At 47.4% G+C, this 24,660-nt stretch overlaps 1 protein-coding gene across 3 annotated transcripts in view; it reads left to right on the top strand.

Annotated features, from left to right (window-relative positions):
* The window catches only part of FNIP2 (folliculin interacting protein 2), a 126,101-nt gene that overhangs the window by 17,388 nt on the left and 84,053 nt on the right, over positions 1–24,660 (top strand). For 2 of the 3 annotated variants that reach the window (XM_068989453.1, XM_068989452.1), the window contains exon 1: positions 19,132–19,292. The exons of the other annotated variant lie outside the window; for it this stretch is intronic. In XM_068989453.1, the coding sequence (XP_068845554.1) occupies positions 19,132–19,292 (161 nt within the window). Of the gene's footprint in view, positions 1–19,131; positions 19,293–24,660 lie in introns of those variants that run through there. 3 annotated transcript variants of the gene reach the window in all.

Raw genomic sequence — 24,660 nt, 5'->3', positions numbered from 1 at the left:
TAATGGTTTCAGAATAGTAACAAGCCACGCTGGAGGGTTAGGATACTGCAGTTAGGAATCACATCGAGACATAAACCGGTTTCCCTCGTGGATTTCTTTTCTAAACATCATGCTGAGAGAGAGGTGAGTATTGGTTAAATGTGCTGTTGACTAAGACCAGTGTTTCAGAGAAAGGATCATTGATGATGGACTTAATTGTAATAGTTCACATTCACGTGGATTTTATTTTCCGAAGTGGTCACATGAATTTCACAGAACAGGACATGGATCTCCTGGACTAAGAGGTAGGTGCCTGTGCAGGGTGAGCCAGACTGGGGACACTGATCTCTGGGCTCCTTCATTGTCTCACAGCCAGTTTTTATCCCTACAAGTTTGGCCAGGTCCCTTTTTTTTTTAAATTTTTATTTTATTGTGGAGTGTAGTTAATATACATTATCATGTTAGTTTCAGGTGTACAGCAGAGTGATTCAGTTATATATATACACATGTGTATCTGTTCTATCCTAGATTCTTTTCCCTTACAGGTTTTTAGAGTATTGAGTGCAGTTCTCTGTGTTACATAGTGGGTCCTCCTTGATTAACTATTTTATGTGTAGCAGTGTGTATGTATTCATTCCAAAATCCTGATTTGTCCCTCCCCCACTTCCCCTCTGCTAACCATAAGATTGTTTTCTATGTCTGTGAGTCTGTTTCTGTTCTGTAAATAAGTTCGTATTTATCATTCCTTTAAATTCCAAGCATAAGCGGTATGGTATGATGTTTGTCTCTCTCTGTCTGACTTCACTTACTATGATCACCTCTAGGCCCACCCATGTCACAAATGGCATTGTTTCCTTTTTATGGCTGCACAATATTCCATTGTATATGTGTACCATATCTTCTTTATCCTGCCCTCTGTTGACAGACATTCAGATTGTTTCCATGTCTTGGCTATTGTAAGTAGTGCTGCTGTGAACATTGTGGTGCATGCATCACTCTGAATTTTGATTTTCTCTGGATATGTGCCCAGGAGTAGGATTAGAAGTGGGGATAGACGGTAGATCTTTTTTTTTTTTTTTTTTTTTTAATATTTTTAAGGAACCTACATACTGTCCTCCACAGTGGCTGCACCAATTTACATTCACACCAGCAGTGTAGGAGGGCTCCCTCTCTCCCATACCCTCTCCAGCATTTGTTTGTAAGTTCCCTTGCTTTGCACTTGTTAAAAATTGTTATGAATTTGTAACTAAAATGCATTTTATGTTTTTTAATTATCTTGGATGGGTATTCTTTTGTGTGTCCTTGAACATGAGATGTGTGCTCTTTGCTGGTATTGAGGTGCTCTAAGCTGTTAACATGTGACTCTTCGGATTCAGGCCTAGATTTCTGGGTGTGGCTGGGCTGGTCCTGCTTCTCCTCGCTGTCCCCCTGCCCCCACCCTGCTTACCCCAGTCAGAGTGAACCTGTCTCGGTTCCTCTAGCACTTTCGAGCGTTCTCTTTGTAAAGCTCTCTTTGGGCGGACCTGGCCTCCTGCCTCCACCTCTCAGCCGCGGGCTGCTGCCCAGTACAGGGCAGGAGTGGCCGTGGGCTCCGCAGCCTGACTTCGGCTCTGTGACACCGACGCTGTCGCTGCCACACAGCTGTGTGGTCTTGGTGCTTTCCTGAGCCTTGCTGTGCTGGGCTGCTATTTCCTTGCTGGCCTGGTGGGACCAGCACAACCGCTTCGTGGTGCGGCCATGAGGTTCAGATGGGGCTGCCCTTGCAGGGTGAGAGCCATGCCTGGTCCCTGGTAAGTGCTCTGACCACCACCCCAGGGGACAGCACAGCCCCGCCATGTTGTGCCCATCACCGCGCTCAGCACCCCATCCCATTGGGGTGTGGTTTCCTGTGCCAGATTCTGCCATGACCCCGCAGGGTCACGGGGACATGCTGCACCCGTGGGTGGTTCATGCCCTTTATGGGGTGGTGGGGGGTGGGGAGGACAGTGCCCAGTGCATTTGTACATTCGTAGGCCCTCAGGAAATCAATAAATAAGCAACAGCCCTGTTTGTCTAATGCCTTTGACCTCAGCTTTCCTTCCCTTTTGTGAAGATCGTCTTAGCATTTATTGGTAGCTTTGGATGAGGAGAGAAATGATAGAAAAGACCAACTCCTGGTTGGGCCTGGGATTCTTTGGGAGTTTCTGGGGTTGGGACTTTGCTGTTTTGGGCCCCTGTTCCCTGAGGAAGAGGCGGTGCACATGGACAGGCCTCCAGGAGAGGGGCTGTGTCCTCGAAGCCAAGGTTACAGTGGGGTCTGAGAGAAGCATCAGGGCTGGGTGTCCCTCATGGGGTCACGGCCGCCCCGTCCAACTTGCAGGGTTTCTCGCTTTCAGCTTCTGTCAGTTGTCAGGTGCTTGTATAGCCCAGAAGCCACTTGACTTTAGTCAGCAATGAAGGCAATGCAAAAGGAAAGCTTACGCAAAAAGAAGAGTTTCTGGATGGAAGTAACGGGAGAGAAACATTTTCAGCTCCAGGGGTAGTGATAGTTCACTGTGGCAGCCCCACTGGTGTTCTCGGTGCAGAGAGCCTTTCTTAGGGGGAGGTGGGGGCTCACTGGGCTGCCACGATTCCTTTGTTCAAGGCCGTTGGAGGTCTGGATGATTAATTGCTATAAGGCATGTTGGATCTTCAAGGCTCAGTGGTGAACAGCAAAGACTGACTCCAGACAGGGCTTCCAGGGCAGTCAGTTGGAGGACAGGTTCCAGCCTTCCTCCACCTGCTCTGCCCTGGTGGAGCGGCAGGAATAATCAGCTTTAGCGGTGGGCCATGCACTCCACTGTCCTGTGGATGCATCCGGTGCAGGTACACTGCTTACAGTTTGTTCATACAGGGGCCTGGTTCTTTCCAAAGAAAGCAAGGTGGGATGTGTAGCAATCACTAGAGCCTCTGTGTGTGTGTGTGTATGTGTGTGTGAGAGAGAGGGAAACAGCAGGCTCTTACCACTCAGAAGTCATTTTCACATAGTTAAGATGTTAAAGATGCTATTCTGTTATGAAAAATAGCTAGTTCATGCGTTTATCAGAATAATGGGTATATCCTAGGGTGACCTGGGTTTTGTAGGATGACCAGGTGCCCTGACCACCCTGTATGATGATGCCTCTGTGTGTGTTCCGAACTCTAAAAGTTAACTCAGGAGCAAGCTTCACATCTGTTCCTCATTTTCCATATTTCAGGTACGGTGAACGGTTAGAGTACAGGAGTGAATGAGGTACATCCTGCCTCGAGCTGTTCAGTCCATGGAGGGCTATTACTTTCTGTTGTAACAGGAATTCACAGTGTGCCAGAGAGCAGAGACTGGGGCCTCACAGAAGCACCCAATAAACAACTCTTACATTACCCAAGGTCTCTAAGCTTGGAAGGTTCCTGCATTTTTCAAGTGGTTTTTTCCTTTTAAGCACTTTTTTAGGTTTTTTATCTTTCCATTTGAAGAGTTAGATACTGAATATATATATTTAAGTCATTTTGATGCTTGAGCTCATAATTTTTAAATTTTTGTTGTCCTTCCATCTTATCTGCAGATGATTGTCTAAAAGTAAAAGCCAAGTTCTCATGATCTGAATGCGTTCACGATGGATAGTTCCCTGCAGACCTGACTTGGGGCTGGACGGGTGGGGGTGAGCGTTAGGTGGGCCGCAGCAGTGGCCTGGGACTTGGCGTTTTCTGCAGGACTTTGTGGTTTCTCCCCAGCCCCTCATGGTGCGTTGCTTCCAGTCCCCTCGCTAACCTTGTTTTACTTTTTAGGGCCCCCAGATACCCCAGGCTTCAGATGTTTCTTTCGCTTTGAGAACCTGTAAGGAGTTCTTATGTTCGTATGTTTGCGATACCAGGAATTTTGCTAGTTGTAGCCTGTGACAATTCAGATGCAGGAAATGCTTTTGGAAGGTCACTGCCTCTCATGGGTTCACGGGGCACCAGGCCTCCTAGCCCCACTTGGCACATGACCTCGGTAGCTATCTTCATACTCTGCGCCACACGCCCCCACCCCATGCTGTTTGGAGTGAGGGCTGCAAATGTCTGTCATCTCCCTTCTCTCTGGGTGCCTTACGCAGAAGTGCTGCATGTGATGAAAGCTGGGTGTGGCTGGATGGGGGGTTCTGATGGAGGCTGAGCAGGTGACAGAAGACACTGAGACCCAGACTGCAGAGCCTTCCAGTCTTTTCCTTCCAGTAGAGGAGGCGCAGGTGAGTGTGGGCTGGGCTCCAGTTAACAGGCATTCGCCCCACACCCGGCTAGTCCCGGGGACGCACAGAGGACCGAGACACGAGTGCCTCGAGCTCGTGGGGAACAGAGGGGGTGGCCATGGAAGCCACATCGGGTACCAGGAGAGTCGCTCCTCATCGCTCTTGGATTCCATGTGTGCAGGCTTGCCTGCTTGCCAAAACTTGTTTATAGCCTTCAGATCAGGGCTCAGGATGTTTTTCTGGTTGTCTGGGGACACAGGCAGGGTGGCAGAATCCTGCAGCTGCCCGGTGTGCGCATTCCCCGCTGAGGGCCAATGAAGCAGTGCTTGCCTTTCCTGCCTGCTCTCCTGCTATCCTGTGCATGGACAGGCACTGCAGACACATGAAGTGTGCAGTCGAGAGAGTCCAGGTGGGTTTTTTTTCTCCTTTGCAGTTTTGTGCTTTTCATTGGTGATGTTGCTGTTCGAAATGGCCCATGTGCATTGTGCCTGAGTGCTGTCTCAAGTCCTCAGGCAGGACGGCTTTGATGTGCCTAATGGAGAAACTCTGTGTTAGGTGAGCTGCGCGCAGCCGCAAGCTCTGGTGCTGTTGGCAGTGGGTTCAGCGTTAATGAAGCAACGGTATATATTAAATAGCAGAAACACACATAAAGTTCGATACTAATCAGTTGATGAAAATCTTGTGGCCAGAGGTATGCAGGCACCTAACCCTGTATTTCTTCTCAAAGCAGCTGTTTATCATTAACTGATTCCGTCTTCGTGGAGCCTGTATAGAGCTCAGGCACCATGAATGACTGATCTCCCACACCAAGAGGTGGAAAATGGGCCCCAGATTCTAGAATGAGTTGGACTGATGAGGTGGGGTCAGAGCCATGGCTTTGCAGGGCTTGAAGGATAAAACAGTAAAGCCCAGATTGGGCTTGTACAGGGAGACCCTGGAAGATGCCATCGTCCAAGGGCAGGCTTGGGAAACGGGGTGGCTGTAAGGACAGGACTACAGGCACAGGCTCCTGGGGAACTGCAGGGCAGATGCAAGGCTGCCAGAGGAGGCAGAGCCCCAGCTGGGCAGGGGTGGTGAGAACAGTGCCCAGGCATGTTGGCTGTGTGCTCATTCCCTGAGACTCCCTGTGCTCTGAGATGAGATGGGGAAACCGGAAAGTCTGGGTGTAGACACGGGTGTGCAGAGACTGCTGCAAGTGCCTGATGAGTGACCGGTTTTCCCCAAATAGACAGGTGTGCTGTTCTGGTTTACAAGCCCCGCCCCCTTTGCACCTGCACAGGATGGGGAGCCAAAATCAGCCAGGTTTATGGGTTATTTTCAGGGAGGGGAGAGGAGGAGGGTGGTGCATGAATGTGGACCAGGTCACAGGGTGCCCCATCTTGTGCAGAGCAGGCTGAGCTCACACTACCAGTTTCCTTCATGCTCACCCAGCACCCATGGCCCTGCAGTTCCTGGTTCCCTTGTCCCGTGACCGTCTGGGTGGAGGCTGGGGGCGGACACACTGTGGTTCGTATAGAGGTACCAGCTGCTCTCGGTTCTCTTGCAAGGGGTGGGGGTGAATGGCTTCCTCTGATGGTGTGAGAGGTTCCCGCATGAGCCTGGCCTTCCAAACGCCCTGTGTCTTGGACTAGGTTTCCTGCCTTTTCTCAGAGTTGGAGCTGGAAGAGTGGCTGGTCAGACACGTGCACACCACCGGTCACGGGGCCAGCCTGAACGGAGAGGTGCTGAGTGTAAAATCTACCGTGGAGTCCAGGGACAGGGTGGATTATTGAATTCAGTTCATCTGTTCCTTTTGCGCTTTTTTGAAACGTGAGTCTTAGAAAATTTTAAATTACATATGTGAAAAGTGAAAGTGAAGTCGCTCAGTCGGGTCTGACTCTTTGCGACCCCATGGACCATAGCCTACCAGGCTCCTCTGTCCATGGGATTTTCTAGGCAAGAGTACTGGAGTGGGTTGCCATTTCCTCCTCCAGGGGATCTTCCCAACCCAGGGATTGAACCCGGGTCTCCCACACTGCAGGCAGATGCTTTACATCTGAGCCACCAGGGAAGCCCAGCTTCCCATAAATTTCTACAGGACAGTGTTTCATTGCTCCCTTTGAATTTCTCGGACGTAATTTGAAAGCACTGTTCAGTGGTACTACTTCTAAAGACCAGATTCTTGGGTCCACTTGTGTTAATTCCGTGGAAGTTGTACACTCTTCCGTGGAAGAGTATAGCTGTTGGAAACAAAAGGCGTACAGTCGTGAGTACAAAAAAGTCTCTCTGGTAGAGAAAACTTCTCCCTAAGAAATGTGTTCTTTGTGGAAATTCTCGCGTAATTCTGTGTAACAACAGTGAAGATTCACGACAGTTGTGCTAGATGCACCGTGACTGACATAATCTTTAAGAACTGACATAAAGGTTAGTGTTGTCTCGTGTTTTGGACTACTTAAGTTTAGTCAGGTTTTTAAATGTGTAATTATTCTTTAAAGGCTTTATTTTTTACTTTTGAAAACTGTTTACCCACTTGTCTATTTATCATTTGTCTGCTTTGGGTCTCAGCTGTGGCATGCAGAAGCCTTGTTGCGGCACATGGGTGTCTCTGTCCTTGGGGCTCGCAGGTGTAGGTCCTCCTCGGCATGTGGGATCTTAGTTCCCCGACCTGGGATGCCACCCGTGTCTCCTGCACTGGAAGGCAGATTCTTAACCACCGGACCACCAGGAAGTCCCATAAATGTGTGATTATTTTTCACAGGAACACCCGACTCTGTGCTGGTTTGAGCCATAATGAGGTTTTCTTGTCCCTGAGAAAGTGACTGTTTTCAGAACCTGTATGAACAGCGGTGTGTGAGGTAGCCTCAGTGAATCGACAGAAAAGAGGTTAATTCCGACTTCAGAAGCACTTACCAGCTGCCTTCTCCCTGCTGGGTGTGAGCTTAGCTCCACAAGTAAAACACAAAAGAAACAAAATGTTGCTGTTCACCTTCTCAAAGAGTTCCTCACCTGGTTTGGAAGTTCGTGGCCAAGGTTAATATCCTAATGCATGGGAGGAGGAGAGAGTAATACCTGACTCTAACAGCTAAATGCAGATCCAAGGTTACTTGTTAAGCACCACTTGCCTGTGTGTTCCTGATGGGGACTGCGCGCTGCTGGAGCCTCTTGTCCTGCACTGTGACTGTTACCTGTGTGAGATGCAGGGGCTGTGGTTCATGATGCAGCTGAGGGTTGGTTGCAGCAAGGTTATGGGAGAAATTCTGAGCTGCTGGAAACAGCCTCTTTCAGGGGTACTGTCACTGAGTCCGCCCTGTCTTCCTGTGTGGTTGTTGAAGTATCCTTAGGAAAAGGGTCCTTATGGGGAGCGTTTACAGGATAGATTGTCCTTGGTTTGGGTCCTAAAAGCTTTTGCTGGATTTGACTCTGTTAGGAGGGGCGGTCTGTGTGGTTGGAGGGACCTAGGAGGTGGAAAAGGACTTGATCCATGGAAGAAACAATGGCTTATGTTCCCTTCAAAGCTAATTAATCATAGATTTCATTTTCTAGCTGTTACACTAATTTGTTCTAGAGTTTATTGTTCCCAAGGGGTTCTGCAGTGAGTTGCTTTGGAAGGCTTAATTGCCTGCAGCTTCCAGGGAATTGGCCCCGTTTGGGAAGGCAACTGACTTTCTTGGATAAAACTATGATTTACCAGATGTCATTGTGGTCACAGTTACTCATCTTTGCTTCATGTTGAATAATGCAGTGCAGTCATCCATGAGCTTAGCCGCCCAGACAGGACAGTGAGTGCTCTTGGGCAGGCATGTAGAAAGTAGGACACCCCATATCCATCTGAGTGGTACAGTAAGCATCCTTAGCCACCTTCCTAGGAGTAGAGTGAGTGTCAGCATCACCATTATTTCCAGCTAAGAAGACAAGCTCACAGAGTCATGTGGCCCAGAGTGATGAAGCCGCAGCTGAACACAGCCCTCTGCCCTGCAGACCTTACCTCGTGAGATGGTCCGGCTGCCATGCCTCCTGGATCCTGGTCCCCAGCTCGTCATGAGGAGCTGACTCAGAGGAACGAGAGGCTGCTGAGTCAGAGCTGACAGCCTTTGTCCAGCTCTCTCCTCATAATTGACTTCTGTCGACTGCCAAGCAGCCCTCTTAGTCGGCAGCTGGTAGAGCTCTCAGAGCACTTGAGGAGGCTTGTGCATGTAACTTGCCAGTGATCCAATTACGTGAGAAGTGTTTCGTTTTATCTCTGTTACGGTATCGCTGTTTCATCTCTGGCCAACCAAACCAAAGAATCGGCAAGAAGCACTTTCTGTCACTAAGTTAACTCTTTTTAAAAAATGTATTTCTTTATCTGACTGCACTGGGTCTTAATGGCAGCACCTGGGATCTTTAATCTTCCTGTGGCATGTGGGATTTTTGGTTGCGGCATGAGAACTCTTAGTTGTGGCATGTGAGAGCTAGTTCCCTGACCAGAGATCGAATGCGAGTCCCCTTCATTGGGAGCCCATAGTCACTAAGGTAACTGTTAGCCTAACCTCTAGTAGGTTTCCTTGAATAACTCTCATGACCTTTATTTTGCACTGAATGGATATGTAACCGGCCAAGAATGAGAGGGATGCCGGTAAGAAAGCTGTTGCAATGGTCCTGGCAGACTCGGGGCTTGTGCTCTGAGCAACCCAGCATCTGCTTCAAAGCGTCAACAGAAAAGTTCAGCATTATGTTCAGATGGAAGGGAGAGGAACATAGATGCAAGTCATTTCCTAGGTATTTTTTGAAACTTGTTTCTCATGAGTTACACAGTTTGGATAAGAATTGGGCCAGTTTTGACAGGGAGATGGGAGGGAGCCCTGAAAACTTTGTCCCACAGAGCTGGTTTCAGTCAGATAGGTGGAGTGAGCCGCCATGCTGGACAAGAATTCCTGCAGCTGCCCATATGCCTGGTCACATGCTTTGGGGGGAACGATTCTGAGCCAATGGCCCAACCCCAAGGCTCAGGCCTTTACCTCTTTCCCGACCCTGGGCTGCCAGCACTTTGCTCAGGTCCACACGCCAGTGACAGCCTGACCCGGAATCAGAGTTAAACTTTACAAGTTGTGTAATCTTCGCTAATATGTTTCCAGCTTCTGGAAGTTTACAAAGGAATAGCATGTGGTGGGTGTTGGGAAGTCACAGGGAAAAAGGATTGTAGATTGAGGTCTAAAAAGCTTTTATCTGAATTACTGGTTATCTAGCTGATTCCAGAAATAAAGAAATCATTTCTCAGGGATGAAAAGACAAGCAGTACTCCTTGCAGGTGGAGAGCCATCCCAGAGAGCCTTCCGACCTGGCATTAGTGCGCATGGCCTGGCCACCTCTTCTCCTGGTAAAAGCTGGGATATGAAGCAGTTAGAGCCCCAGCCTTGCTATAACCCTCCTCCTCAGAGAAGACTTTTCACTTACTACCTTAGGGGGTCTCCTGGAGTCTCGTCTCTCCTTTCCTTATCTTTATGGTGTCAGCATCTTGTACTTGGTTAGGTACATAGACTTTGAATAGCACTTCTTTTTAAAAAAGTGTTATCCTCTTGGGTGGCAGGGGGTGGGAGGGAGTATACTTGTATGTATGCTTGTAGCTGATTCACGTTGTTGTACAGCAGAAACCACAACATTGTAAAGGAATTATCCTCCAATTAAAAATAAATGAAAAAGAAATGAGGAGCAAGGAACATTGGAAACAAGGCAGGAAAACGTTGAACTATTTGCAGGAGATGTTCTATATAACATAGTTATATTCCAGAAGATATATCCAATTGCAAATACCGATCCCAGTCTATTTATGAGAATGAACTGAAAGATTGTTACTGCTGCCAAGTCGCTTCAGTCGTGTCCGACTCTGTGTGACCCCATAGATGGCAGCCCACCAGGCTCCCCCATCCCGGGGATTCTCCAGGCAAGAACACTGGAGTGGGTTGCCACTTCCTTCTCCAATGCATGAAAGTGAAAAGTGAAAGTGAAGTCGCTCAGTCGTGTCCGGCTCAGCTATTTGAAAACTTTCATAAGGTAAGAACAGGAGAGGACAATGAAATCTAACCGCACTTGGAACAGAAATGGAAAATGCTTTAGAATAATTCCAAAAAATGTTTAGCAGAAAAATATATCTAGTTCCTTGGGGCATCTTAATATTGTGAAAAAAGCTAAACTGTCAGTATTGTGAAACAAGTTAATCTATCAATTTAAGACTAACTCAAATAAAATGTTAGTGATTTTGTTAAAAAAATTTCTCATTGTTATCCGTGTTGTGTTGCTGCTAGGTACTAAGCTGAGTCTCCAAATAAAGGGAAATTGAGGGGTCTTATTTTTAGTTAGATGTTTTAACAGAGCCTGTAGCTGCAGCTCTCTACTTTTGCTGGTTTGTGTAGATATTAATGATAGCAATCACTGAAGGAAAAACTGTGAGAAACATAGCAGTCTATGTTCAGAACACACAGGGGGCGTGCTTTGCTTTTCCTTCCAGCTGCCTGAAATTGTTTGGACTCTGACAATTTCCTTACCATAAAGCCTGCAGAATTGTTATAGAACAAAGAAGTCAAGTGATCATTACTGGCTTGGCAGCAAGAATTTAAAAACAAGTCTCTTTACCCATGGTTTGTAAATAATGCATAGCTATTGTCGAAAAGTGGAAAATAGAGAATTTTAAAAGGAAAAGCGTGTTAAGTCCTGCTATGCAGAGACATTCTGATGTTTCTTTCTTGTTCTTTTTTCTACTTCTGGTTTTTGAAAAGCACAGTACTTATCAAAGAGCATACACCATTTTGTATTGTAGCTTTATAGCATAAGAAGTTTTCTGTGTTTCACAGATTTCCTGAAGACATGAGACATGCATTCATTCTTTCAGTTGCTGAGAGCCTTTTGGTGATTGGCTGATTCTTGGCTGTGCTGGGACTTCATTGCTGTGTGTGGGGTTTCTCTAGTTACTGTGAGTGGGGACTGCTCTTCACGCCGGTGTTTGGGCTTCTTGTTGCGGTGGCTTCCGTTGTTGCAGAGCACAGGCTCTATAGAGCACGGGCTTAGCTGCTCTGTGGCGTGTAGGATCTTCCTGGATCAGGGGTCGAACCCATGTCCCCTGCACTGGCAGGCAGATTCTTACCCACTAAACCACCAGGAAAGTCCTGAGAGCCTTTTCAGTGCCTCAGACTCCCTGGAAACGGGATGGGTGGTAACCTGGATCATGATCAGCGCTACACATCACCATGAACTCTCAAGTAACTTTATCTGAATCTGAAAGCTCCATTCTCTCTCAGGTGCACCCTCATTTTAAATCAAAGCAGTCGTGTGGGTCGATTTTATTGTCTGTTTCGCCTTACTTTGTACGGATCAAAAAGTCCCTCTGTGTAGGAGTCAGAGCCTCAGCCGGGCATGGTCAGGAGAGCAGGGCAGTTCATGGCAGGCAAGGGGACCCATTAGAGACCCGGCCACCGTGGTGCACGGAACAAACCCCAGCCCCACCGAGGACAGAGTTAGTGAGAAGCTGTATCTGTCGGTAGCCTCCAGTTGATCCTGGAGGAGAGACTTGGACTTGACTGATGAGCCAGTGACATCCAGCTGCCGCACCTCTTGCTCGTCCCCGGTCGGTCCTCAGGTGGGGTGAGTGGTGTGGCTCACCTGTCACTGGTGGGGATGCCTCAAGTCCCAGCCCGGCCTGGACACGCTCCCCACGGTGAGCCTGGTCCCTTGGCCCGCCTGTACTCCGTTCTTCCTGTCTGCTAGAGATCAGTGCCGCCTGCTCCACGGCTGACAGAAAGTTGCTAGAGCTGTGCTCGGCACGTGGCATCGTGAGACTGATCAGCCAGCGAGTCACCCTGTCCCAGCGTCTGTCTGGGCTCTGCTGGCCTTCCTCAGCACAGGCTTGTCCTGTGGGCTTCTGTGGTGTTAGGGTGGGGCTGTGGGCTGACCGCTGTCCTAAGGACGTGCGTAGGCTCAAAGGGCTGAGCGCCGAGGGACGTGGTCTCCATCCTGCATCTGTCCTCAGAGCCTGTTTCCCGAAAGCACACTTCCTCCCTCCCTTGCCTGAGTCCATGTCCTCTAGCCCAGCAGGCGCCTTCTTTTTTTCAAATTTGATTCTTTAATTACTTTTTTCTATTTAATGAAGAGTAGGTGATTTACTGTGTTGTGAAGGTTTCAGGTGTACAGTGAAGTGATTCAGTTATACATACATATGTATGTATTCGTCTTCAGATTCTTTTCCTTTATAGATTATTGCAAAATATTGACTAGAGCTCTCTGTGCTATATGAAAGGTTCTTGTTTATCTATTTTATATATCATAGTGTGCTTCTAATTAATCCCAGACTCTCAATCTATCCCTCCCCCATCCCTTTTCCCCTTTGGTAACCATAAGTGTATTTTCTGTATCTGGCAGTCCGACTCTGTTTCGCAGAGAAGCTCATTTTTGTCATATTTTAGACTTTACACATACGCGATATCATACGGTATTTGTCATTCTCTGACTCACTTCATTTAGTGTGATAATCTCGCAGTCCGTCCGTGTGGCTGCAGTTGGCATTGTCTCATTTTTTATGGTTAAGTAGTATTCCACTGTATATATGTACCATGTCTTCTTCACCCATTCATCTGTTGATGGACATTTAGGTTGCTTCCATGTCTCAGCTATTGTGAATAGTGCTGTTATATATACTGGGGTGCATGCCTCTTTTCAAACTAGAGTTATCTCTAGATATGTGCCCAGGAGTGGGATTGGTGGATCACATGGTGGTTCTATTTTTAGTTTTTTCAGGATCCTCCATACTGTTCTCCATAGTGGCTGCAGCAATTTTTCATTCTCACTAACAGCGTAAGAGGTTTCCTCCTTCTCCACACCCTCTCCAGCACTTGTTATTTGTAGACTTTTTATGATGGCCATTCTGACCAATGTGAGGTGATAGCTCATGATAATTTTTATTTCCGTTTCTCAATAATTAGCCATATGGAGCGTCTTTTCATGTGCCTGTTGGAGGCCTTTTTAAACAAGTCCGCATTGAATGAGGATGTACAGATGGAAAGGTGTACATGATCTGCCTGCTGTGTGTTCACAGTAGCGGTGCTTGGATCAGGAAGCAGAGTTTACCAGCCTTCCGTGACTTTTCTGGTGTCTCCTGCTGGGGACCACCCTTCAAGAAGCCCTGATAGGAAGGCTTGCTCTCGGTCATTCCTGGGTGTGGGAAAGACATCAGGGAGGGAAGGAGTTACCCCATCAGAGGGGGGGGTCTGTGCTGTGGATCTGGAACCCCGCCCCCTCCTCTCCGTCGATTCTTACTTTCTTTACATCAGGGTAGCATGACGAGGCAGAGGGATACTCACTAAATAAGAGTCATGAGACTGAATTTCTGGGGGAGCTGCAGGAGACCTTCACTTTTTCTCTCTCCGAACCCATCTCTCAGCTGTGGTTTGAGTTGATTTTTTGTTATACACAGTGATCACTGTTTTTTGTCACCTGACGGGCATGCTGTTTAGGGATGCGGAAATGCACCAATACCCACCTGGAAACTTCCTGACCTTCATTCTCCCAACTCTGAGTCAGGGATGGGGGTGGATCTGTCCTCAGCCGCCACGTCCTATGGGTCAGAGGTGGCCCTGGAGCATCATGCTGGGAGGACAGGAGGGAGGTCCTGGCCCTGGGCAGAAGGGCTTCAGTCGGGGTCTGGAGTGCCAGGTACCTGCCTCGCATGGGCCACATGGCTCTTCTGCTCTTCTGGGTGGCTCAGTCCTGGGCTGTGAGGGTGGAAGTGGGTACAGCTTACAGACTTGCACCAGGGGCCTCCCTTCTTCACACACAGCCCTGAGTTCACGCCCCCACTCCACTCCCCACTTCCTTCCAGTGGGTGGAGCTTCAGGTGGGCCATGGGAGCCAGCTGGTGACCTCGGATCCTTCTCCCAGTGTGTGAGTGCAGCTGGACCACATGGGCAGATGGAGAGCTTGACTGCTAGAAAAGCCCATGATAAGTGGTCTCTTGTGTAGTACTTACAGCTGATGAGCAGGATGTCTTGTCCAGTGTGGTGCTGGTGTTCAGTCACTGAGTTATTTCTGCCTCTTTACGACCCCATGGACTGCCTTACACCAGGCTTCCCTGTCCTTCACCATCTCCCAGAGTTTGCTCAAACTCATGTCCATTGGTCAGTGATGCCATCCAACCATCTCACTCTCTGTTACCCCTTTTTCCTCCTGCCCTCAATCTTTCCCAGCATCAAGGTCTTTTCCAGTGAGTTATCTCTTCGCATCAGGTGGCCAAAGTGTTAGAGCTTCAGCTTCATCATCAGTCCTTCCAATAAATGTTCAGAGTTGATTTCTTGTGGGATTGACAGGTTTGATATCCTTGCTGTCCAAGGGTCTCTCAAGAGTCTTCCCTAGCACCACAGGTCAAAAGCGTCAGTTCTTTGGCGCTCAGCCAGTGTGTTAACAAGTGGCTGTGGGGGAGCCCATATAAGAGGATGCTCCCATTTCAGGAGAGAGAAGACAGAGGTCAAGGGAGGTGGGGAACAGGATGCCGCCTCTCTCACCCACTCCATCCACTGCTCGCCTGGCTTGAAGAATGGGCGTGATAATATCATTATTACTTGTTTTTCCATTTACTGAAAAAATGTTAAAGCTCCCGTGTAAATGTAAGGAACTTGAGAGCCAGAGACAGGCATTCCTTTTTAAGTACAGTGGTGGTGGTTCTGATGTATACCGCTACCTTATTACATACGATCTGGTTTTAAACTGTGGAATTAGGGTTATTTAGGGGGGAACAGAGAGAAAACATAAAATGTTAAAATACCATGAGTCATGTTGATTGGAGTGAACACAAGATGTTAAAACTTCTAAAAGACCTTGTGCTGTAGTAGATGAGAGAGAGGGAGAAAGAGGGTGTTTGGAGTTTGAGCAGAAGTACCCTCTGCAGCACACTGGAAGAGGCCGATGGCTTGTTGTAGCGGATTCATGTCCTAGGTGTTTTTTTGGGGCGGGGCGGGAGGGGGTTTGGGTAATATTTATTTACATATTTATTTGGCTGTGCTGGGTCTTAGCTGTGGCACGTGGGAACTTTTCTACCTTTGGTTGCAGCAAGTAAACTCTTAGTTGTAGCATGTGGGGATCCAGTTCCCTGACCAGAGGTTGAACCTGGGCCCCCTGCACTGGGACTGTGGAGTCTTAGCCACTGGACCAGCAGGGGGAGTCCCTCGTGTCCTAGTTCTAATGTAAGTGAAGTGAACAATCAATTGGGACAACTCACTACTGACAGCGTGGAGTCTTAGCCACTGGACCAGCAGGGGGAGTCCCTCGTGTCCTAGTTTTAGGGTAAATATTCAGTGATACTGAAACAATGAAAAGGTCATATGTAAGATCTGCACAAAGTGAATATCCAGATCCAGTCTTTTATCTTCAGAATTTCTGGTTAGGATTGTGAGATGCGTATACTTCTCTATTGGAAAGAAGTTACGTGTTAGTGTTAAAAGGGTGTTTTTAGAAAATCATGCAGAATTCAGGCCCAGAACATCTTCATGGGGAGGCTGGGATTCTCACTGGGGAAGTGGTTCTCCAGCGGGTGGTTCCCAGGCCAGGAGTGGCTGTGTCCTGGGAACTTGTGAGAATCACATTCCCAGTTTTTAGCCCAGAATCAGAACCGCTGAATCAGAAATCGGGTTGCGGGGGCGGGGATGGTTGGCCTAGCCCTGGGTGTTTGTGAGCCTATAAAGTGCGAGCACCACCCTGCCAGGGAAGTGGAGGCTAAAAACTGTGCTGACCAAATTTAGGGAGAAGCACTGACTCTTGAAGACACAGCTCAAGTCTTGATAGAAACGCTACAAGGGCCTGTCTTAGTTGCTCCTCTTCCTCATCCTTGCATGTTAGTTACAGGCTGAGTGAGAGGTTAGAGTTTCTGTTGGAGGGAGTTCTTTCCCAATGCAGTTCTTCCTTGTTTCATCCTTCATAACCATGTTGTCATTTTCTTCTCTTACTATTCTTGTCGTTTAAAAATGTTCGCATCATCCTTTGGATTGCGGATACATATGCATTGTTTTAACAGTGTTTGAAGCCTTGGGAAGATGTAAAATGTTGGAATGATTGAGCAGCTTTGCAGCTATCTGCTGGGAAGGTGTATATACAGAATACTTAGTTACAAAGGGTTTGTGTCCTTTCCTCAGGGCCTAGATAAGTATCTTTCAGAGATGGAAGTTTTAAAAGTGAAATGTGTTTTTTAATACATAAAAAGTGGGCTGTGTTCCCTGCAGTGTTTGCTCTACATATTTTATAGAATCTAGTTACTTGGTCTTTTTCAAGGCTCCACCCCATCAACGTAGGATGATGCTTTCGTTTCCACTGTGATTCTAGACAAGGTGAGCCAAGCCCCAGGTGAGTTGGAGGCATTGACCTAGGGCCTTGCCCACATCTCAGGTGGGCATGGTGGTAAAAGGGGATTCCTCTGCCTCTGCTCACTGGGACAGGTTGATGCTACACGGGTGCTCTCTGGTCCTCTTGTGAAGAAGAAACAGTGATTTTCCAGACGGTTGAGAAGAAAAACAAAGAACCCCTGATCTCACTGAGGCCGTGGACTTGAGCCTTGAGCTCAGAATGTGTTTGCCTTCCTGGAGAAGTGGATTTGCTTTCTCCTAACCTGGCCCTGTCTTGGGATTTGAGCCTATGTCACAGAGGAGGTGGTTGCCATCGTAGGTGCATTACAGTCTCTCTCTCTCGGAGGAGGGTGTGGTTAACATCTTCTGTGGGTTTGTTGCAAAGGAACTTTAAAGTCACATACACAGTAAAGTCTTAAGTTAACTGAGGCCTCTGCCGTGCAGTGTTAGACCTTGTCACATTGCAGAGTGGAATACACGTGGCTGCCATATGTCGAGACACTTAAAGCCCTCTGAAGCCTGTAGATGAAAAATTAATCAATAGTTGATCTAAGAAAGAAATGGAAAATTTTATTCGAGCCAACCTGAGGATTATAACCTGGGATATGGTCTTTCAGAAAGCTCTAGCATCATCATTCTGTCAGTGGTCAAGGCACAGTTAGATGTGTTTTTGAGACAAATGGTTGAATGTCAGATGATGTGTTGATAGTTTGCACAATCCAGATCCACACATGCAGAGTTAGTTGAGGCTCATCCAGACCCCTCATGGGATTAGGAAGGAATGTCATCTCCTGAGGAGGTCTTGTCGGTACAGATCACCATGCTCTGAGGGTGAGTGGGGAGGCCAACACAGGCAGAGGAGCATTTTTAAGTTTTTCTTGTCTCGCCATGAAGTATGAATTTTATTTAATCAAACTAAAGACCCAGCCAAGGGTTCATCAGATTTGAGAACTTTTAGTATTTTCTTCACCCTGATTTTAGGATGACAAGAGGAAAATGAATTGGGACAGTCCAGTTTTAGCGACCAATGCTTTTTATTTGTTCTAAAAGAAAAATCGCATCCATTAATTCATAGTACGGTCAAAAAATATTGATATGTATGATATATCAATGTATATCATACAAAATATAAATGTGCATCACATAAAATAGCATATATATCATTAGACATAAAAAATGTAAAATATGGAAATATGTCATTTATCAATGCATTTTATGCATACTTACATTTTATATAAGTATGTATCATAAAACATAACAAATATATAAAATGTTCATAAAATCATAGAAATAATGCGCTATATCAATATGTCATAAAATACAAAATATAAGTAAAGTATATATATCATGTAAGATATATCATATAAAATATAAACTGAAAATATAAAATATGTATCATGAAATGTTGAAGTATGTGGTATATTAACATATATCATGAAATCCCATGGATGGAGGAGCCTGGAAGGCTGCAGTCCAAGGGGTCGCTGAGGGTCGGACATGACTGAGCGACTTCACTTTCACTTTTCACTTTCATGCATTGGAGAGGGAAATGGCAACCCACTCCAGTGTTCTTGCCTGGAGAATCCCAGGGACGGGAGAGCCTGGTGGGCTGCCATCTATGGGGTCGCACAGAGTCGGACACAACTGAAGTGACTTAGCAGCAGCAGCTATATCATATTGGTATATAATACCATATTATTCTCATTTTACAAATGAAGTACATTCATGTCATAAGTAGAAACTGAACTGCCTTTTTTTTTATATTCTGCTGGTTCAGGGCTCTCTCAGTTTGGATGCACTTAGGAATTAAGAATCCAGTGCAAGAGCTTTAGGGGTTTATGGCTTCTCGGTCATTATTATTTTTCTTTCATAAATAAATTCGACATTGGTATTAAAGCCAGGATGTATCCCTTCCCTCACCCCACTTCTGCCCCTGTGCGTCAAGCCCTGTGGTGGGTCTGCTGAGGGCCGCCGTCTCTCACTTGCTCTGGGCAGGATTTTCAAGGTTGCAGAGTAAGACCTGTCAGCTGACACTTGCTCACAGGAGAGCCATTAAGAGGGTGGTGGCCAATGTCAGGACAACCTTGCAGCTGCAGGCGAGTCACCGGGTTTCACCCACAGCCATGTGAGCCGTGTGCGGAGATCTTGTGATCAATTAATTGGCTACTTCATAATCTCCGGCCGGGCCACTACGGAGTGAGTCAGTCCGAGCCACTCAGCCTGTTGAGAGTCTTGTCTTTTGTAACCGGAGCACAAACCCAGGAACAAAAGTAAGAAGTGGGGCTTGAACTTGTTGGATTCGAATTCTAATGGCTTTGCTGAGAGTCTGCTTTACAGAGTGAGGCAGGCATCTGACTTCCTAAATCAAGGGGCTTCGTTTACGTAACAAGTGAATGTTCCTTTTTTTTTTTCTTAAACTTCTGAAAGAGGAAATTGGAGGGTTGCTGCCAAGAAGCTTGTGTCACTTACCTCCTCTGTACAGGGAGTGCGGGTATCATAGGGACAGCCGATCACTGCGGAAACCCCTCCAGCCATAGGACCTTCCAAGTCCATGAGGACAGTCAAAACCACCTGGAAGAGGGCTGACCCGCCGGGAGATGTGCGGTTGCTCAGCCAGGACCACAGCCCAGGCGGGGGGCTGGCGGGACGCAGCCCGAGGTGTGAGTGATGGGCGGCCGCACAGGATGCTTTTCTGCACAAGGACTCAGAAGCATGCCAGAGTCGGCAGGAGCCCTGATGCCCCGGAACTCAGCAACAGGTTTGAAACTTCTGTTCTGTCTCAGAGTCTCAGAGAAATTCTCACTGGGGACCGGGGAGGTAAATCATGGTGATCTGAAACTTGGGTTTGCAGACAGGCACAGGTGGTTGGTGGGTGTGCAGACAAGCCCTGTCCTTTACAGAAAAGGTACAAGATGGGTGTTTTCTAGTAGCTGTTTGGGTCCTGCCGCCCATGTGGTCCTGAACCTCCCTTTGCTCCTGTTGGAGGCACCAGGAAGCAGTGGGTGCTGCCTGTACCGGGGGGAAGCTTGAACAGTGCAATCTCAGGGCTCCCTGGGAAAAGCAGGCACAGCCCCAAAGGACCAGCATATTGTCAGACAGGGCCTGGATGCCTCGCTTCTCAGTCTGGCTGGTGGTGTTTCTGGTTGGAGGTGGGGTGGTGAGGGAGAGTCCAGGCTTCCCCTTCTGGAAAATCCTTTCCATGGGAAGGAAGATGTCAGGATGAACCAGTGTTTGTAATGCAGCCCATCAAAGGAATATGTATTATAATTACTGTTTAATTGCTACTTAATTGTTTCATTCATTTTGGAAGAATTCACTAATTAGTGATAACTCTTAGTTGAAACATTAAGGAATTTTAGTGCGTATCAGTGAAACAGAAAAATACCTTGGAAATTGCATTTCATTCCAAAGTATTCAGTAAGGCCAGAAAAAGGTAAGCTCCAATTCTCATGATTAGTGTAAAAGTAATTTTCTAAATCCACTTAAGTATTGTTACTTTTTTCCTTATAGATTTTTTCTCAGCATTAACATGGGTCATCAACTGTTTACCCCATAAATAATAGTTCTTGGTTCTTGACTAATAATCAGGATATGTTTTTTGTCATGTAAAAATCATGGTATTTCTTCAGTGGAAACAATAAAATGGTACAGAGTTCACTGCAGGATAAGTGTCCATAGTTGGAAACCCCGTGCTGTCTCCTCAGTATAGAGATGTGACTGTTCAGATAAGAATCTCACTGTTAGACCATCTGTGGTGTTTCCTATGTGGAAAGGATGGCTGAGTGACAGCAGAGCATGGTGGATCCACACTTGGTCATCTTGGGTGTGGATCCAAATCCGATCCTGATGCCAGCTCTGCTGCCCAGAGGCCGTGTTAACCCTGGCTGGTCCCCTGCTTTCTTGCATCTCATTCTCAGCTGTTCAGATGTGTAGCTGGTTCAGATTGCTTTTGAAATTCTCTCCTCTAAGATTCTACAGGATAGCTTCGGGACATTCTGAATTCCTAGTTTTGTTATTCAGACAATTCTTGATTCCCTGAGTAGGTATGTGGAGCACCAAGGGTGGCACCCACATGAGAAGAGGACACTCAGGGCGTCACCAATTCTTGCTGGACTTCTTAAGAAGTTTTCCATGCGAGCTTCTGCTTCTCCCTCTCGGTGAATTTGCTCTTTTTCAGTAGGATTTTAATCATTGCTTTTTAAAATGACACTTTAAACTTAATGAAACCTTCTCACGTGCATTGTCTCCTTTCCTTATTTTAACTTCCTTTAGACTTACCTCTTAGGTGCCGAGATGGTTTTAGATTCTGTACAGTGATGATGTGTGTCGTTTAGTTGGAATTCATCTCTGGTCACACCAATTGTCTTGGCCCCATTTCCACTTTCTCTTCCCCCTTTTTTAGTCTTGAAAAGGTGGCCGTTGTTTGCAGGATGGTGCTTTTTTTTTCCTGAATTTCTCTAGAAGTCGGGCCGGACTTGGGGTGGAGTGAATTATTGATGGGAGCTTATGCCCCAAGGATCTGGCTCCAAGTGCTCACGAGGTACCTGTGTGGCCAGGTCAGGTGGCAGCCAGCCAGGTGTGACTCCCAGGGCCCGCTTTGCTCTTGGGTATCTTAGATCAACAGTTTCAAGTGATTGTCTTAGCTGAGTACACTGATAAGTAGTTTTCTTTCTTTTTTTTCATTCCTCATGATTTTCCACTTAGTCAAAGGCGAAGAGTCAGATTCCATAAATGCAGTGGAAAGGCTCCAGGTACCTAACAGTGGCACCATGTAAACCTGGCACAATGTGGGGCAGAAAGAAGCTCTGGATCTTCCCACTGTGGTTCTTGTGAAATGAGAGATTTCAGGATAGAAGTCGTCCCACCTTAGACCTTTGCTTCTCCTCTCTTTAACCTCTAGAATGTCAGAAATTGGTTTTCAATATATTTCACAAAATTCCAGAGTCAGCACAAACCTGTAGAGTTTGATGAGGCATCTTAAGTGGTTTGCCAATAAAACATTCCTTGCTGAAACTCAATTCAAATCTAGGAACTGTGAACTGTGATGTGGGGCTTCAACTGCAGTTGGCTTCCAATCTGCTCTCTTAAAGATGCTAATAACTTGACTTTTCAAACTTTCCCAGCAAATTAAATCCATCCATAGGGCTGTTTATATGCAGAATCTGGGAGGACTTGCCTAGCTTATCTTGTAAATCTTATAAATTGCTGTTTTTCTGATGGCATGAGAAAATTTGATGCAGCCTTGCCTTAAAAAGTGTGCCCCTGAATGGATAACCAGCAAGGACCTACGGTATAGCACAGGGAACTCTCCTCAATGTTATGTGGCAGCCTGGGTGGAAGGGGAGTTCCAGGGAGAATGGATACATGTTTATATGTGGCTGAGTCCCTTGCTGGTCCACCTGAAACTATCACAAAATTGTTAGTCAGCTATACAATTCAAAATTAAAAGTTTTTTAAAAAAAAACACAAAAACATGCCCCACACGTGGAGAGGAACTGAAACAGCCCTTCAGAGTCAACGGTGCTTGAAGTTTCACATCTTGACATCTGGGTTTAGAGGAGATCCACTGTGGCTGCTTTAGAACCACCAGGAGGGAGGGAGAGAAGGAGTGACTATAGATCTCTGATATGTCTCAGATGAACCTATTTTATTAAGAAAGATAGAGCCTTCGCTTGCTTGTGGAAGATGCTTATGGAGAAACAAGTACATACACCGGGGTGTTTCTTCCCCAGTGCATGCTTCACGGAGATGAGCTGACCACAACCATACAACGGTCTATGTTTAGAGTGGTTAGAGTTCCTGAAGGTTTTAGCAAAAGGCTTCTAAAGGGGAGTCTAAGGCAGGGTGGGCTGAGGCGGGGAGTGTTTGTATCACGCTCTTCACTGAGAAACACTGTGTGAAACTTCCTGCTTGGGAAATGAGCTGCTGGACAGGTTGAGTGCGTGTGCAGGCGCAACCCCACCCCGGTCAGCTGATGGCCCCGTGCTGGTGACCAGCCCCATGGGGAGGCTGCAGACCCGGGGTGCCTCTTCCCGACGCCCTGGGCGTCACCACTGCAAGCGCCCTGCTTCCCTGCCCTTTCAGCTGACTTCATGTGCCACGAGGAGTTCTCTTTGACTCGTTAAGAAGAGAGTTTATTTCCACCCGTTGATGGTTGGGATTTGGGGATGTAATCTGAGGACAAGTGAACGGTGGAAGGAATGCAGTGGTAACGTGGTGCTGGGCAGAGGCCTGTTGCCCTAGGTTCAGGGAACGTTCATCTTTTCTCTGATCCCCATCTCTTGGGGGTGAGTCAGGACAGCCTCGGAACAGGGGCTGCTGCTTCCACGCTGCCAGCTAACTGACTTACGCTCGATCTGAGTCTTATTTTGAGGACAAGCAGGGTAAAGCCCTGTTGTTAGTCACTGTAGGGGAGTAGGTTGAGAGTGCTCCAGGCAGAAGGCAAAGCACTTTGGCTCTGGGCCCCCAGGCCAGGTGCTGGGTGCCCGATGAAGGGTACTCCCCGCCAACGTCCCCCCTGCCTCCCGCAAGCTCTGCTCGGCCAGATGGACTGGAGAGGATGAAGTGGCCACGACTCCTGGGTCTCCTGTGACTCCTTTGTGAGTCAAGCCATGGCTCAGCCTCATCCTTTCATTATTACAGTAGCAGAAGCTGAATAACCTCTGAACAAGGGGAAGCAAGCCCTGGCGGGAGTCCGTGAGAGCCATAACCCGTGACCCGCCTGATACTGTAATTAGACTCCCAACCAACACTCACCAAGGGAACCCAGCCGGCGGGATTCCCGGCAGCCCTCCCCCACTTTTACGGGATCCCAAGTGTATGTGGGATGTTGCATATCAGGTGTTCATCCGTCAGTCAGACTTTTACATCTTGCAGGGTTTGCTCCTCCTCTTAATCTCTCATCTTTCTTAGTTTAGAAAGGCTTTTTTTAAAAAAAAAAACAAAAACCCCAAAACAGCCCACTACTCTCAGGTCTTTACAGAACAGATGTGAATTAGAATGCTGTCTTTTTTCCCCCCGCCTCACTATGTGTAACATTTTTTTTCACTTTCATTTCTCACCCTCCCCAAAGGTAAACAAAAGAAAAAAATGAAAAAACCAAAACCTTGGTAGAGCTGAGCTAGTTTCTCCACTTAGTGATTTTTTTCTTTTATTTTTTAAATCTCACCCCTGACGTGAGAGCGTAGACTGTGGCACCGATTTAAGGGGAGCGCCCGTGAAGTGGGATCTTCTCTGCCTTGATCTCACAGTCTCAGGGCTCATCTCCCCTGAAACCCACTGTGTCTTCGGGATCGACGCCTCCTCTCTCCGTGTTTCTGTTTTCTCTTTCTTCTAAAAGAAATTAAAGTGAAGGGTCAGGTGAGTGATTTCCCCAAAGATATGTTTTTAAAAATGCAGGCTCCTGAGCCTCACTTCAGAGCCACTGGATCAAAGTCCTGGAAGTGGAGCTAGGGAAGCTTTGTTTACTAAAAATGAACACAGAGATTTTTCTGGGGTGGTTCTGGTGATGAGTCAGGTTTGCAGCCACCGGATGGGGTGTCTGGGTCCCCTCCAGCTCCAGCATCCTGATTGTCAGGGCCCAGTGGGACCCAGAAATGTCGGACAGATGTGAGGATATCCCTTGGCAACCACGGGAGTCAGAATGATCTCAGCAGTCGTTTTTCTCTATCTGGAGAGCAAGCTGTGTGGGTATTTGAGGAAGCATGTTCTCAGCAGTGGGAGGAGTGAGTACCGAGATCCCAAGGCAGGAACATGTGTGGTGTGCACCCTAAACCCTGTGCGCAAGGGATGCAGATGGGCGTGCGGTCCTCCGTGGGGCGATGAATGGGCACAGGTGTGCTTGCAGTCCAGGCTGCAGCTGCGCACATGGTGTGGGTGGGAGGCGGGGGCTGCCCGTCCCCCAGAGTCTTACCCACTGGCCTTTCCTTGATAACAAACATTCCTGCTGTTGGAGCCTCTCTTCTTTGTATCTAACCATTGTTCTCTCCAGGCAGTGACTACTGCCTCAGTGTCAACTGCTTTTACGACAGCTGGTGGAGGACTAGGGGGTACTGCCGAGCACGGACAGGCCCCAGGGGAGGTGGCCTGCACTTCTGCTGAGCAGGGACAGAGACCTTCAATGGCTG

The sequence above is a fragment of the Capricornis sumatraensis genome, chromosome 17 (genome assembly GCF_032405125.1).
Source record: "Capricornis sumatraensis isolate serow.1 chromosome 17, serow.2, whole genome shotgun sequence".
Classification (NCBI taxonomy): domain Eukaryota; kingdom Metazoa; phylum Chordata; class Mammalia; order Artiodactyla; family Bovidae; genus Capricornis; species Capricornis sumatraensis.
This window is presented reverse-complemented; position numbering and strand designations above follow the sequence as displayed.